The sequence below is a fragment of the Oryx dammah genome, unplaced genomic scaffold (genome assembly GCF_014754425.2).
Source record: "Oryx dammah isolate SB20612 unplaced genomic scaffold, SCBI_Odam_1.1 HiC_scaffold_21, whole genome shotgun sequence".
NCBI lineage: Eukaryota > Metazoa > Chordata > Mammalia > Artiodactyla > Bovidae > Oryx > Oryx dammah.
The window spans coordinates 19,817,133-19,833,680 of NW_024070205.1; the positions used below are offsets into that span (position 1 = coordinate 19,817,133).

A 16,548-nucleotide genomic window follows, 5' to 3' on the forward strand; every position below is an offset into this window, starting at 1 on the left:
AGTCACAATGGCCTAATTTCTAGAGGCTCAAGTTCCTATTTTCAAGCCAATGATTTATTACAATTTCCCCTTCAAAAGTATTACGGTAACATGAAGAAAACAATGTTTCAGGCATCAATGATCTAAAATACAGATGTTCTTGAGTACACAGTTTTAGTGAGGGCAACAAAATCTTACCCTTCATGTGTATAAAGCATAAAAATATGTATATGATTCACAGTCTGTATGAAGTATTAAAATTTCATGGGGGTAGATGATTAGGGGAAAAAAAAACCTAAAAAGGTTCCTTAGGGAGGTGAGAATGGAAAAATTGAGAAACGTGTAGATTTTTACCAAGTGAGGAATACTTTAATTCAACTTTTGTGATAGTTCAAAATCCCCAGATGAAACAGAAAACCACAGTGATTATATTTTCTAACAACGTACTTGTGAGCAGCTCCAGTTTTCTCTTTGCCTTTTATTTCTCCAAGCAGAACTCACTAAAATTGTTCAAGTGTAAAGAAAACCCTAGGAATTTTTTAAAAGGTATATGAGTCATTAAACTTACAACACAGAGTACAAACCAAAAAAGTAAATTTATTTAAATTACTAAAATAGCTTTTAAAGTCATTTACAGATTAGCTGCTACAATTATTTTTCCTGATATAAGTAATATTATTTTAAAATTTTGGTCAACGAAACAGTTAATAAAAACATCTGTTTCTCCATATAATACATATATGTATAAAATAAGCCTTTTCAAAAATTGTTTTAGAATCCTCTATAAATCAAGAATATCTGACTTCTGACAGTGTCAGGAACAGATTATAATAAGGAGTATAAATTTACGAATACTGGTAGTCCTAGTGGGAAGAAATAAGACCATATTCTACCATCAGTTATGGGATCCTCAAAAGGTAAATGAAGAAGCCACTGACAGGCTTTAGTATTCTAAAAGCAATATTGCCATTTAAAGGTTTGTAGACAATAAAAAAATAAAGTTGATCCAGAATTTTAAGATTCTAAGAAAACCAAAGCTGTTGACAGATGAGAAAGCTGTTAAGAAATGCAAAGTTAAAACTGAAATACTATGGTACAGTTATGTACAGCAGTACATCTTAACATCCTTCATATATAGTAAACTTCACTTTCTTTTTGGCTTGAGGCACTCAACAGAATTTATCACGTGCATAGTAAATCTTTATACTTGTTACAAGAGTGTCATTAAAGGACGTAGACTGCAACAAATGGACATGCAGAAAATCAAATCCCTCTTCAGTCATTGAGGTGGTTGACAAAGCGGTTTACCAATTTCTGACATTATCTTTCTTAACAAAATTTTCAGGATATGAACAAAATAAACTGCCTGAATTTACCTGTTCTTAAGCGCCAAGTAAGCAAATATACTAAATCTCATCATATACATGCTTCGGAATCCGTGGGAGGAGTAAAAATTTCTTCAAGGAAAATAAAAGTCCCAACAGAATTCACTGAGAATGGAGTTCACATAGCTATGTCTGATGAACCCCAGGTGACAGTGACTTTTTTTTTTTTAATTTCTGAGTGTGCATGGGGTGGCTTGCAGAATCTTAGCTCCCCAACCAAGAATGGAACCCAGGCCCTTGGCAGTGAGAACATGGAGTCCCACCCACTAGACCATCAGGGAATTCCCCCAGTGACTTATTTTAATATTTCATCTTGAAGACTTTTCCTCCCCTTTCCTTCTCCATTCCACAACTTTTCCCTGGTCTCCTTTTCCCTGTCCTCCAAAATTAAAGAAAAAAAGAAACACCCAAACAAACACTCAGATGGCCCTTCATTATTGCCCTTCATTATTTTTGTTCCTATAAGGAGAAGCTGACTAAGGAATTCACATCTAAATGATGAAAAAAGAACAAAACAGGAAAGCCCACCGTTGTGCTCAGGGAGCTGTCTTACTAATAAACTCTATGAAAAAAAAAAAACCCAAGTTAAAACATTGGGGAGGATTTATAGGAAGGAGCCAAATCCCTCCCACTGGTCATACCACAGGAATAATGATTCACTCCAGAATTTAAGTAGATCCTCTATGGGACTATATATAATTTATAGTCTGTAGATATCATTGACACAGATCTCAGTGGGAAATGAGTCTCTCAGGTAACAGATAATTAGGCTGAATAAACAATACAGATGTTCCATGTTTACCTAAGAACCTAACGTCCTTTAAAAAGAAACCAGGTCTTTCAAAAAGAGCTGAGTGCTGTCTGGTTAGAAAGTTTGAAAAAATCCTCAGCACTTGAGACATAATTTTCTCTTCTGTCTTCCTTTAGAAGCAGATGCCCCTTTTCAGGTCATTTTCAGGTTGTACGGGCAGGACTAAGTGAGAAATACGGCTCCAGAGCCCTCTCAGTTTGTCTGGGTCCATATGCTTGTAGGAGTTGGGTGTGTTAGAGTTGGTGAACTTGACTTTGAGGAAATCTCTCACTTTTTCTTCAATTTCCTTGAGGCCTAGATTGGTTCCAAGCGTCTCCTCCTCCAACAAGACAGTTAGGACTAAGGCTACATCTTTGAAGGCTGCAGTTTCATGATCACAATACTTATAGAAGATCAAAGTAGAGTCTGCAGGCAGTGACTCAAACCGGTGGACCACAGCTGCATTCTGGCCATTTCTGAATCCAGTGCTCAGTTCCTGATCTACTTCTTCTTTGACAGTATCACTGTCTCGAGTAGCTTTGCCGGCCCCATCAATCCGGATGGCAGGAACACTACGGAAGGAAGAGTAGGCATCAGCGATTTGTTCGCTCAGACACCTGAGTGCTTCTTCAGCATCTCGGGCGGCAGTGAGCAGCAAAATCGCAGGCTGAGGCCGAGGTTGGGAACCATTGAGATGTTTTTCCAGGAATGTCTGGCTCCTTTTCCACAGCTTCTCATCTTGACCTTGGTACTTATTCATCAGTTGTTTCATCTGGTTTTGGAACTCTTGAACAGCAGTGGTTTCTGCTTCAGGAGGATGAGTGTACCAAAAACTCCCAATGAGAAGTGCGGCTATCACAAAAAGGGGCCAATACCACTTTGTCTTGACAGAAGATGCACTTTTGGGTTGCCCAGTCATTTCTGCTCAGGAAAAAAAAAATGACACACACAAATATTATTTTCTTAGATTCAAGAGCAAGTGACTTTTAAAGCCCACATTAATATTTACAAACATTAGCTAAGAGAGGGAGGAATTTAAAGAAGGGAGCTGATAATTTACTTTCTTAAAGAAATACTTTAACACATATATTTTAAGTTATATATTTACTTATGTATGAGTATGCATATGTCTCTTCAATATCAAAATGATAGGAAGTCTCAGAGGAAAAGGAGAATTTAAGTATATGAAATGGCATATGCAAATCGGAAAGAATACAATTTATAAAGCAGAGCTATCATTACTACTGCTAATATGTGGGAGGTAAACAATATTAGAAGACACTTTACAAAATAGTTTTAAATTTAGAAACTAACATGGATTATTCTCCAAGGCGAAATGTTTTTTTTTTTTTTTTTTTTTTTTTATAAGGCGAAATGTTAAAGTATAAAAAGGGATAAACAAAAGAATGCATTATAAATGAAATCTTCCATTTAATTGCACTGATGCCTATCTTTTGTGGCATGCAGTTGTTAATACTGGCAAAATTTCATTTGTAACTCACTCCTAATTATTATTGGCAATGATGTCAGTTTATATTTACCTAGTGCTTTGCAGCTGCAGTTTATAAAGCATTTTTTCATATACTCTATCATTTAACCTTTTGAATATGACAGCAATAATATTTTTACTTTCTATTTATGGACCCTGTAGACCAACAGGTCTCAAAGTACGGCTGGTAGGCTATCTCAAGATGTCCTCAAGGGGATCTTTGAGGTTAAAGCTGTTCTCCTAACACTGAGATCTTATTCACCTTTTCCCTGCCATATTGATATCTGCACCAATGGTGTAAAAAGCCGTGGTAGGAAAAACAACTGCTGCTTTAGATGAATCACAGGGCAGTGGCCCCAAATTATACTAGGACTGTCTTTGTATTCTTCACGGCCATGTATTCAAGGTTATCAATTTCATCTAAGAACATCCTTCATGAAGCACTTAAGGCTATTTACCTTTTTAAAACTCAATCCTTGAGTATAACATTCTATGTGAAGAAATGGGAAGTATATATAAAGCACTTTGTGCAACTGAGTTGTGAGCTAAACTAGTGCTTTTTTTCAAAGAATTTTTACTGGAAAGGACAAGTGACAAACTATGGCTAGTCACAGTTCGTATTTGGGAGATGTTTTCTTGAAAAGGAACAATGTGAGCCTCTTGCTTTCAAGGAAACTGACAATCTTTGTTCCCAGTGATAAAGTTCAAGGTTTCAAGTGAAAATTAGAGTTGCAGGTTATCTGCCATCATGAATTTAACAGCTCCCAATACTTAAGACTCCTTTGTCTTGAGACTAGTGGTGATCTTAACAAATGTGATCTTTTTATATCGTATTAAAAACACGTCAGCATTTGGAAGATCTATATAACTTAGTGAACCAACCTTTTCCAAATGACCAGTGCATGATATTCAAAGTACAAGAAAGACCAATGGGTTTTTAACAGAATGTAAAATATAACAGAATACAAAAAGTTCATTAATATGGCTTCAGATTTCATATTTCAAATAACATTTAGAAACTAATGTTATCTGAGTTTGGGAGAGTATCAAAAGAGAATAGTCACAGCTGTCTAAAGACTATTAAAACATTATATATCCATACAAAGCTAAATTTTGCAGATACCTCAACCAAAACAATATATTGTAACAGGCTGAATACAGAAGCAGAATGAAATTCCAGCTCATTTTATTAAACCAGGCATTAGAGATCACAGAAAACACAAAATTATTTAAAAATAATTGACAAACATTAAAAAAATTTTTTTTCAGCTTTAATCTGTAGGTAATTATGGACAGGTATAACCTTTTTTTTTTTCCTCAAAGGTCTCTAGGGATACTTATTAAGGGATAGTTGTTAACTTTCCTAGTGGAAAGTGGTATTGAGACTGAGACTCATTTAATAAAAGATGAATAGACAAACTTACGTTGGTTGGAGGTTGATGGAGATTGGTTTCCAAGCTCTGATTTCTGAACACTGTCATCTAATGATAGGAGTAATAAAGATTATCAATTTATGTTTCATAATTTCAGTATTTCCAATAGAAAAAAGAAAATTTCACCAAGAGAAAATATGGGAGAGATCAGCCAGAAACAGAAGAAAAAGCAGAAGATTCAGGTGTCTAATAGATTGACAGCTGTTTGAGACACAAGACCCATTTTTTTTCATAATTATTCATAGCATGTAAGAGTCTAGTACAAAGCATACTCTTAATACATTAGTTTTGTGAGAAAGCCTTGAATTTGATCCAAATTATTTAATTTGGAGTGGTAAAATTTCCGGGACAAAGGTACAAGGACAAAGAAAATAAGTACAACTATAATAAAAGGAAACATATTATACCATCTGAAAAACTGCCATATATTGAACGCTTGCCTGGTGATGATGCTGTGAAGAGGGAAAGAAGGACAAAATATGGATTATGGATTACTGAGCTATTTGGATAAGGGATTTTTAAGGTAAAACTCAATCTTAAATCTTCTTATTTTCCACCTAAAACTGACTCAATACTGCCTCTGGTGCTTCTGACCATTACAAATATCAGTAATATTTTTGAAATTACACTAAAAAACTTTTCGCCATTTCTGTTAATAGACAAGTAATTCTGTTTTAGCTTTGTGGCTAGTTAAACAATAGATATCAAAAATAATTTTCTCACAACTCCATCAAATCTCTATATCCATCATTACTTTAGAAAACAAATAAAAAACTATCCAGCTCTTTCTTTTTCCCCCCCAACTTTTTTGGCATGGTGACAGATTTTAACATCTAAGAAAAAGGAAATGGAAAGACAGCGTTCAGAAGGTGAAGAGGCTGAGTTATTCATTTGTTTGATCTACAATACCAATAGTGTCATCCATCACTTGCCTGGAACTTTATAGCTTTTTTGTGTATAAGTGATCTTTCTTGTATTTACCAACATTTTTCATTGGAGAAACACTGGACTAAACTGGAGGAATACAATTTATGCTGTTGTTTTTAATAGAAATAGCCTTATTTCTGGTCATATGACAAAAAACCTCAAATGAAACAAAATGACATCAACCTTAACTCTAAACTTAATAATTGCTTTGCAATTACTAGTTTAGTCTAGGAAATGTCATCATTTAGAAGCTTCAAAGTTAGGTCACCAAAATTAAAATTAAATTCCACTAGATAATGTTTATCTTAAATACCTTACTCCATGACTGCAAAGATCAAATGAGATAATATACAAAAAATCTGTGACATACATGATGATATTCATAATGGAGAATAGCTAAATTAGTTATTATGAAACATATGTAACATTTATAACTCACAGAAACAGAATTAAGAAAATCAAGTTAACACAAACAGAACTCCCATTTACAACAGCATCAAAAAGAAGAAATTATTTAGGAATAAGACTAATCGAGGAGGCAAAAGAATTATAACTGAAACTTCTAAAACATTGATGAAAGAAATTAAAGCAGATGTAAGTAAATGGAAAAGACATCCCATGGTAATGGATTAGAGAATATTCTTAAAATGTCCACACTACCAAAAGCAAGCTACAGATTCAGTGCAATCCCTATAAAAATCCCAATGGCATTTCTTTTTTATAGAAAAGGAAAACAATCCTAAAATTCATACGGAACCACAGAAGATCCCAAATAGCCAAAAATACTTTGAATAAGAACAAAACTGGAGGCACCACACTTCCTGATTTCAAAATATATCACAAAGCTAGAGTAATCACAACATTATGGTACTGCCATAAAAACAGACATAATAGACCAGTGGAAGAGAATAGAGTCAGAAATAAACCTAAGATGTGGTCAACTGATCCTCAATAAGGGTGTCAAGAATACGCAATGAAGAAAAGACAGTCTCTTCAAGAAATGGTGTTGGGGAAATTGGATCTCCACATATAAAAGAATGAAACGGGATCCATATCATATACCACACCCCAAAATCAACTCAAAATAGACTAAAGACTTAAGCTAAGAACTGAAATAATACAACTCCCAGAAGAAATATGGGGCAAAACCTTCTTGAAGTTGGCGTTGGCAATGATTTCTTGGTTATGACACGAAAAGCACAAACCACAAAAGTAAAAACAGACCATGGGATTACACCGAACTTAAAAAAGCACAATGACTTATGTGACTAAAATCACAACATCACCTCACATTATCAAATGCATTGTGTAGCTATTATCAAAAAAACAAAAGCACAAGCTATGTGGAGAAGATGTGGAGAAAACAGAATCCCTGTACACTGTTGGTGGGAATATAAACTGGTACAATCTCTAGGAAAAGAATTATGGAGGTTCCTCAAAAGATAAAAATGGACAACCACATGATCTGGCAATCCCACTTTTGGACATATATCCAAAAGAATGGAAATTCAGATCTTGGAGAGATATATGCACACTCATGTTAACTGCAGTAATATTCACAATAGCCAAAACATGTAAGCAAACTAAATGTCCATTGACAAATTAATGGATAAAATGTGATATACACACAAAATGGAATTATTATTCATCTTTTAAAAAGAAGGAAAATTTGCCACTTTTGACAAAATGGAAAGCATTATTATCCAGAAAGAATGAAGGGATAAAGCCAAAGCAAAAACAATACTCAGTTGTGGATGTGACTGGTGATAGAAGCAAGGTCCAATGCTGTAAAGAGCAATATTGCATAGGAACCTGGAATGTTAGGTCCATGAATAAAGGCAAATTGGAAGTGGTCAAACAGGAGATGGCAAGAGTAAACGTTAACATTCTAGGAATCAGCAAACTAAAATGGACTGGAATGGGTGAGTTTAACTCAGATGACCATTATATCTACTACTGCGGGCAGGAATCCCTTAGAAGAAATGGAGTAGCCATCATGGTCAACAAGAGTCCGAAATGCAGTACTTGGATGCAATCTCAAAAATGACAGAATGATCTCTGTTCGTTTCCAAGGTAAACCATTAAATATCACAGTAATCCGTCCAAGTCTATGCCCCAACCAGTAATGCTGAAGAAGCTGAACAGTTCTATGAAGACCTCCAGACCTTTTAGAACTAACACCCAAAAAAGATGTCCTTTTATTTATAGGGGACTGGAATGCAAAAGTAGGAAGTCAAGAAACACCTGGGGTAACAGGCAAATTTGGCCTTGGAATACAGAATGAAGCAGGGCAAAGGCTGATAGAGTTTTGCCAAGAGAATGCACTGGTCATAGCAAACACCCTCTTCAACAACACAAGAGAAGACTCTACACATGGACATCACCAGATGGTCAACACTGAAATCAGATTGATTATATTCTTCACAGCCAAAGATGGAGAAGCTCTATACAGTCAGCAAAAACAACACAGGTAGCTGACTGTGGCCCAGATCATGAACTCCTTATTGCCAAATTCAGACTTAAATTGAAGAAAGTAGGGAAAACCACTAGACCATTCAGGTATGACCTAAATCAAATCCCTTATGATGATACAGTGGAAGTGAGAAATAGATTTAAGGGACTAGATCTGATAGACAGAGTGCCTGATGAACAAAGGATGGAGGTTCATGACATTGTACAGCAGACAGGGATCAAGGCCATCCCCATGGAAAAGAAATAAGCCAGATACAGATGTGCAAATACTTCATGATGTCATTTATGTGAGGAATCCAAAATAGTCAAATTCATAGAAGAGGTAGTTTTAAGGGCCTGGGACAGGGGGATATCAGAAGATACTAGTCAAAGAGTACACAGTTTCAGTTAAATAAGATGAATAAATCCTAGACATCTACTATACAGTACCTGTATGTATTGCCCTATATATTAAAAACTTGCTAAGAGGGCAGATCTTATGTTAAGTGTTCTTATCTCACACATATAACAATAAGTAAAGAGGATGGGAAAAAACTTGGAGGTGATACATATGTTATGGCATAGATTATGGTGATGGTTTCACAGATGTATACTTATGTTCAAACTCTTCAAGCTGTATACATTAAATACATAAGTTGTATATATTAAATGTATGTCAGTTACAGATGAATTGATAAAGATGTGGCATATATATATATATATATATATATACATATATACATACATACATAATGGAATATTAGCTATAAAAAAGAATTAAATAATGCCATTTGCATTGGATGGACCCAGAGACTATCAAACTAAGTGAAGTAAGTTAAAGAAAGACAAATACCATATGATATCATATATGTGGAATCTAAAATACAACACAAAAAGGAACATATCTACAAAACAGAAACAGACTCATAGACATAGATAGAGAGAACAGGCTGACCTGCCAAGAGGGTGAGGGTTGGGGAGGAATGGATTGGAGTCTGGGATTAGCAGATGCAAGCTATTATGTATAGGCTGGATAAACAAGGTCCCTGTGTGTAGCACAGGGAAGTTTATTTAATATCCTGTGATAAACCATAATGGAAAAGAATATGATAAAGAATATACATATATATATATATAAAACTGGATCACTGTGCTATATAGCAGAAATTAACACAATGTTGTAAATCAACTATACTTCAATAAAATATTCTTAAAAGGAAGAAAATCCATCAACATGTTTATCTTGAATCCATGGTTGCAAAGATCCAATGTGACAACACATAAAAATGTTTTTACACGCCCTTCTATGATGATTTTAAAGATATGGAATAGCTACTATATACTTTATGAAAATTTACTATAACAGTTACTATAACATACTATATACTGTATGAAATATTTATTTATAGAATTCAAAGAACACAAACTTAGCAGGGCATATACTGTTGAGGCAGCACACTGTCTAAAAGGTAAACTCTATCTTTCTTATTAAAAATATTTTTAGAGACAGTAGTAAAAATGTATTTAAAAAACATCTTTTTAAAAAGATATAGCTCAGAGTTTTTTTTAGTATGAAGAATAGGTAATAATCAATCACTCTATAAGGTCAAAAGCAGAGGGCATGAATATTTCATAGCTATTACTACTGATTATTACACATATACAGTTAAAAATAAATAAGTATTAATTATGTGATACATGGGGCTTCCCTTGTGGCTCAGCTGGTAAAAAATCTGCCTGCAATTTGAGAGACCTGGGTTCGATCCCTGGGTTGGGAAAATCCCCTGAAAGCCTTCCCACTCCAGTATTCTGGCCTGGAGAATTCCATGGACTATATAGTTTACCGGGTCGCAGAGAGTCAGACAGAGTGACTTTCACTTTTCATGTGATACATTGAGACCTGGGCTTCCCTGGTGGCCCAAATGGTAAAAGAATCCACCTACAATGCAGGAAACCGGGGTTGGGAAGATCCCTTGGAGAAGGGAATAGCAACCCACTCCAGTATTCTTGTCTGGAAAATCCCATGGACAGAGGAGCCTGGCAGGCTATATTGTCCACGGGGTCAAAAAGAGTTGGACGTGACTGAGCAACTAATACACTGAGACTTAAAAAATGTGTTCACATATCTAGCTCATTAGAATAACCTAGTTATAGGTACTACTGTCCCAACTTTTAAGTTAAGAAAACTGAAGTTGACAACAGTTAAGTGACTTTACCGAGATCACTCAATTAGCAAAGAGAAGATCTGGGACCACAACCCAATAGCTCTAATTCCAAGCTCTCCTCTTTTCTCTATACCACTCTCAGAGGCAGGTTCCAAAACATGTACACTGATGAAGCATAGACTTAGAGGCCTGACTTTCCATGTATAGTCTTCCTTACTCTCACTATTTTATCACCTGGGAAACACCAAAAGTAAAGACAGTGGCTCTATCTTTCCCCAAAGGTTTGGATACAGGCAGAAACCTGAACTGGGACCTGTCTACCCAGGAAGCCAGGGCTAACAAAGAATAATAACAATCTGAAATCCAAGTTCAGCTAAATCTAAAAATGAGTATTTGTTTTTCTCAAAGAAGCAGAAGTGCAGAGTTAAGACAATGAGATATGAAACTTGGAAACCTAAGGAAAAGTTTCAAATGATCTTAGGTTGAAGAGAAATCTATAAGGCTGTCTGGAAATCACTACAGTCTTCTACTTTGAAAATTCTTCCTGTTTATTTTTCTTATCCTGAAGTCCTTGTGCAGTCAAAAATCTAAAAAATGTTATCTGCACCTTGAGCAAACTTCTGGTACATAATTTCTATTTAATTCTGGAAGTCTTATATATACGGTGGATGGCCATCAATCAGGATATAACTGTTTAAACCATAGCAGTACAAACTTAAGACAAAGCAGAAATGCAAACAGAGAATATACTACATCAATTTAGTCTAAGGTATGGCATGTATTTTTTTTAATACAAAGTTTAACATGGATACACTGCTATAGATATTACGATAAACACTGAATTCAAAGTTTTACAGCACCTATTTATTTCTTAAAAATTTCTTAAACTCTATGACGTCTACTCTATCCTAAACCTAAACATGAAAATACAATTTGAGGATTTCAGCATTTATAACTTAAAATAATGGGTATGCAAAGCTGGTCTAAGTGTTTATTTACATAATGGTAAACAACCGTTTACCTTCCCTGGTGGCTCAGCTGGCAAAGAATCCACCTACAATGCTGGAGACCTGAGTTCGATCTCTGGGTTGGGAAGATCCCCTGGAGAAGGGAACAGCTACCCACTTCAGTATTTTGGCCTGGAGAATTCCATGGCCTCTAGAGTCCATGGGGTCGCAAAGAGTCACACACTACTGAGCGACTTTCACACAAACAATTGTTAAATATAGGAAAAAAACAGGTATTGTCAAAAGATCAGAATTTCATTTTCATGTGCAGACTGTACAACTGCTGGATAGAACTGACAACTTAACAAGTACAGATGTATCATCCACTGGTTTTCTCACACTACTATCTACATTTTTTATCAGTCCAAAGAGATAGAAATAACTACACTAGCAATCCTAAAAGTCGTTTATTAATGAGATCACAAACAACTCAAATGCTTATCTGAAGAATTAAACAGCTTTATCTGTTAAATAATCAAGAAAACAGCAAATAAACTTAAAATTACTTCGATAACAGAGATTTAAAAATACTTCAATAACAGGTACAGATTTATCAACTTACTTTGCATCCTAGTCCTTATTCTTGTGGTTTGTTCAACCCATTCCTGAGGAGTTTTCTGATATCCTGAGCCTGCGACATATCAAGATATCACTGCACATACTTTGAAAATGTATACTGTATCTAAGTGTTATAAGGTACATTTATCAGAAAGGTAAAACAATGTTAGGAAGGGAAAAAACAAAAGCAATAGGTTCAGAAGTAAAAGATAATGTGAAAAGATCACATCAGTGAGGATGAACTACTTCCTACAGCAAGAGAGGCAACAAATAAACACATAATCTCCTAACAGACAAAACTAGGTACAAGTTCTTTGCTATGGTCTATGAGAATGGGATTGTCAATACTTGAACTTCATTAACACTTCGGTGTTAATTAAGAAGAGAAAGGTTAATCATTTACTTTTGTAAATAAATTATGTTTGGTAAAGTAGTCCTGAACACATTTCCACATTACACAGTACCAATATTACATATAGTACTGATCTGTGGTGGATTAAAAGGCAAAGGGGATAAAATGACTTTCAATCCTATTCAAATTTTTGTTGGCAGAATAAGACTGGGTTAGATTGGATAACTAATAAAGAATAGACAACCAACCACTTACGTAGCATTAATGGTTGCTTATCAAAAGCTGTGAAGTCTCCACCTGAAACAGAAAACAGAGATAAGGTCATAGAAACCTTGGGGAAAAAAATGAAGATGGCTGGATGCATAGACATTTTGCTTGTTTACTACTGACACCAAAACCAAACAAAAAAAATCAAACCTCTCTGTCATCAGTCCTAAACATATACAACCTGTGTTTTCCTTTCCTAAACTTCAAAATGTTCAGGAATTGGATAATAAGAAGCTAGCTTTAAGGGGAACACCATCAAAATAATGGCTAAATGTACTGACTGCTTACCAGTACTAAGTATAACTTTATTAATTCTCACACTTTATGTGGTAGATACCATTATTCCTATTTCACAAATAAGGAAATTGAAAATTTCTCCAAGATTAAATATGTAAAGGTAGTGGAACTGAGATATAAACCCAGCAGTTCATATATAACAGTATATACTACACAAGCAGATTTGTGAACACCATATAAGCAAAGCAGTACAAGATGCTACTTCATGTTTTGGGATGGTATTTAAGGACAACTATAAAATGATACATGGGGATAATTAGAAAATTATATTACAATTATAATGTGGTAGATTTCCAAATCTGCCCTGAAGAAACAAGTTACTTCTACCTACTGATACAAGCATCAATATAAATTTATGTTCAACGTAATTTTTTTTCTGACTATAAATGTAATATATGCTGGCTGTAATACAAACACACCATTCTAGAAATGCATAACCTAAAAATTCATTAACATCTATTATGTGTCTACTATGTGCAAAACACTGTAGGAAAATTATGATGAATAACACAGATAGATGTATATTTCAGATTTGTTTTCAGTCTATACTAACAAAGAACTTCAAAAAAGTAGACACATTTTTTTTGTATTGTCTTTCATTGATTCTATGAAGTACTTTTTAAAAAACACCTTTGCGTTAGGGCTGTATCTTACAATCAATGGTAAGACACAGTTTAACTAGATGGTTTTCTTTCTCAGTGACATGTAAAAGCGATGGCATTTTACATTCAATGAAATATATACTGATCACCTAACTGTATACAAACAACTCAGTTTCCATAACTGAAAAGTATACCATTGCATAAGTATAGCATAATTAATATGGGGAGACACATTTCAGAGCTTCCGAAGATTAAAGATTTAGAATAACAAAAGGCAAATATATAAGATGATTCAGGGAGTAATTTTCCATTAAAGACTGGTTTTTGTTTCAGCTGCTTTAAATTCCAAACTCAGAACCTACTAAAAACTAATACATTTATAGTATATACACACACACACACACACACGTATGTATGTATATAGGTTTAGTAGGTTTGTGTGTGTGTATACACACACACACATATACACACACACATATATATACACATACATATATATATACACACACATACATATATATATACACACACACATATAAAGTGGAATTCTATGAACATAGTGATTATAGAACAGATTTCCAAAGCTTTTCTTTATAAAAATAGTCTCATGGCTAGTCTCCTGGCTTCACTGGTGGCTCAGCGGTAAAGAATCTGCCTGTTAAGGCAGGAGCTATGTGTTCAATCCCTGATCCAGGAAGATTCCACATTCCATGGAGCAACTAAGCCCATGTGTCACAACTCTAAGCCTGTGCTCTAGAGCCCAGCAGTGGCAACTACTGAAGCCCACATACCCTAGAGCCCAGGCTTCACAAGAGAAGTCACTGCAATGAGAAGAGAGCAGCCCCTGCTCTCTGCAACCAGAGAAAAGTCAGTGCAGCAATGAAGACTCAGCACAGCCATAAATAAATAAATAAAATTACATATATTAAAAAACACATTTCTTTAAAAAAAGTCTCATGTTCAATATGGCCACGTGGAAGGAGAACAAAGTCCTTGAAGATTTTACATTCCAGGATATTTTTGATTGATTATTAATTTGAATTCTGGGATTTTACTTAAAAATGGAAAAGAAAAAAACAGTGTAATTTCTGCTTAATCTAAAAAATACATACTCATTATAGATAATCTACAAAATATCGATAAAAGAAAATGAAAAACATCAACAACGGTTTTACTATCCTGAACAAATCATTGTTAGCATCTTCATATTACCTCCCAATCTGTGTTACATTTTCTCAACATTTTATTATGAAAAATTTCAAAGTTGGAAGCAAGGCTGTAAGACTGTTATATACACACGAACTAATGAACTTTACTATACCTGATTTACCAACAAATTTGTACTGCAAATAAGGACATTCAACAAGCCACAGAAAGCAGTAGTTTTTTGTTCTTCTTTCATTCAAAATCAAGGTTGAGTACAGAGGTGATTAACTCAAGAAGCAAATTCAAGATACAAGATGAGTTGTTGTTGTTGTTTAGCATTCACTATACTCTCTTTCAACATTTTACACTAAACTGCAAAAGACAATCTTCAAAAATAAGAATAGCATTTGACCACAATCACATCTAGACTTTTAACAGTGTAAATTACAGTTTTACCTACTTTGTGATGACTGCCAAAGTGATTCTTTATATTGACTTGACGATCTGGTGGTTTGGTCTAAAAACAAAAAAGAAAAATAGTATACTATAAAGCACATTTAACTTTCTAACTGTACATTTACCAGAAAATAATGAATAATCAGAAGAGCAAAAATATTCAGATAAACCTCAGGGAATTCAACACTTGAATGTGAATGTATAATTTATTTTAAAAAATAGTTTCTAAAGGGTCATGTTATATCTGAAAAATTAATTATCTGTCTTTCTTTTTAAAGATAAAAGTAAGATACAGAACATGGCAGGAGATAAAAGAAATAATAATACCTGTGAATGGGGGAAAATCTTAAAAGTTTACAATAATGGGTCTTCCTGGAATCATTACCATCCATTTTGCTTTAAATTTTTCTTGTAAGTGATCAATATGTTATGTATTTTAGTCTTCCCTTCTTAAAAATCTTCAATTTTTTTTTCATTTACAAGTAGAATTTATAACAAATTATGTTTAAAAGCAATCAGATTGCTATCTTGGGAGCAAAAGTATTTGACACATCCCCAGGCTAAGCAGTTTTGCTAGTAGTGTACTCCTATAACTCAAAAACTTTTGAGCATCAATCTCCAAAATATATTTTAAATTTATATATAAGCATTACTAAAATAATAGTAACTAATATACATATTATAAAACAAACAAATAGACATTTTTAAATGGATGAAATAAAAGCTGTCATACACTAAATTCTAATATTTTCCTTCTGCACTCCAGTGGATTTTCTCCCACCTCTATGGTGAAGAGAGTCTAGAATCTAGAAGGGAATCTAGAAAGATCAGTATTCTTCCTAATGTGCTTCACTTCTTTGTTCTTTAGCTAGAGTTTTCTTCTGCATGGGGTATATGTGGTTCAATAAGAATTTATTAGAATTCAAAACGGATTATGGAGCCTGTGGTTTATGTGGTTTCAAAAACTAGCCCTGGTGGCAATGGTACTGAGCTGGCGGCTATGTGAATTGCTTAATCAGTCTCTCAGTTTTAGAGCACAGGTGTATGCGCATAGGAAAACTAACAACAACTAACAACAGCACGTAATTTGAGTGTTTACTATTTGCCAGGCACTCTCTGAGTAATTTAACCTCACAACAAACCAGTGAGGAAACTGAGGAACAGAAAAGTTAAGCAACTGCCTGAGGGCACAAAACCTATCAATAATACTGGAAGAGTGAAACGCAGTGAAACTCAAGAGTCAT

The 16,548-nt window shown here is 34.5% G+C and overlaps 1 protein-coding gene across 4 annotated transcripts in view; it reads right to left on the bottom strand.

The window, feature by feature from the left end:
* Nucleotides 1-556: 556 nt before the first annotated feature.
* TOR1AIP1 (torsin 1A interacting protein 1) overlaps nucleotides 557-16,548 on the bottom strand; it is a 43,929-nt gene continuing 27,937 nt past the window's right edge. For 2 of the 4 annotated variants that reach the window (XM_040263875.1, XM_040263874.1), the window contains 6 exons: nucleotides 15,309-15,365; nucleotides 12,792-12,833; nucleotides 12,189-12,257; nucleotides 5,484-5,528; nucleotides 5,068-5,124; nucleotides 557-3,075 (listed from right to left, as the gene is read on the bottom strand). In XM_040263875.1, coding sequence (XP_040119809.1) covers nucleotides 2,288-3,075; nucleotides 5,068-5,124; nucleotides 5,484-5,528; nucleotides 12,189-12,257; nucleotides 12,792-12,833; nucleotides 15,309-15,365 — 1,058 coding nt within the window. In that variant the 3' untranslated portion in view covers nucleotides 557-2,287. The remainder of the gene's footprint in view (nucleotides 3,076-5,067; nucleotides 5,125-5,483; nucleotides 5,529-12,188; nucleotides 12,258-12,791; nucleotides 12,834-15,308; nucleotides 15,366-16,548) is intronic. The other 2 variants (XM_040263877.1, XM_040263876.1) reach the window with 1 other exon arrangement.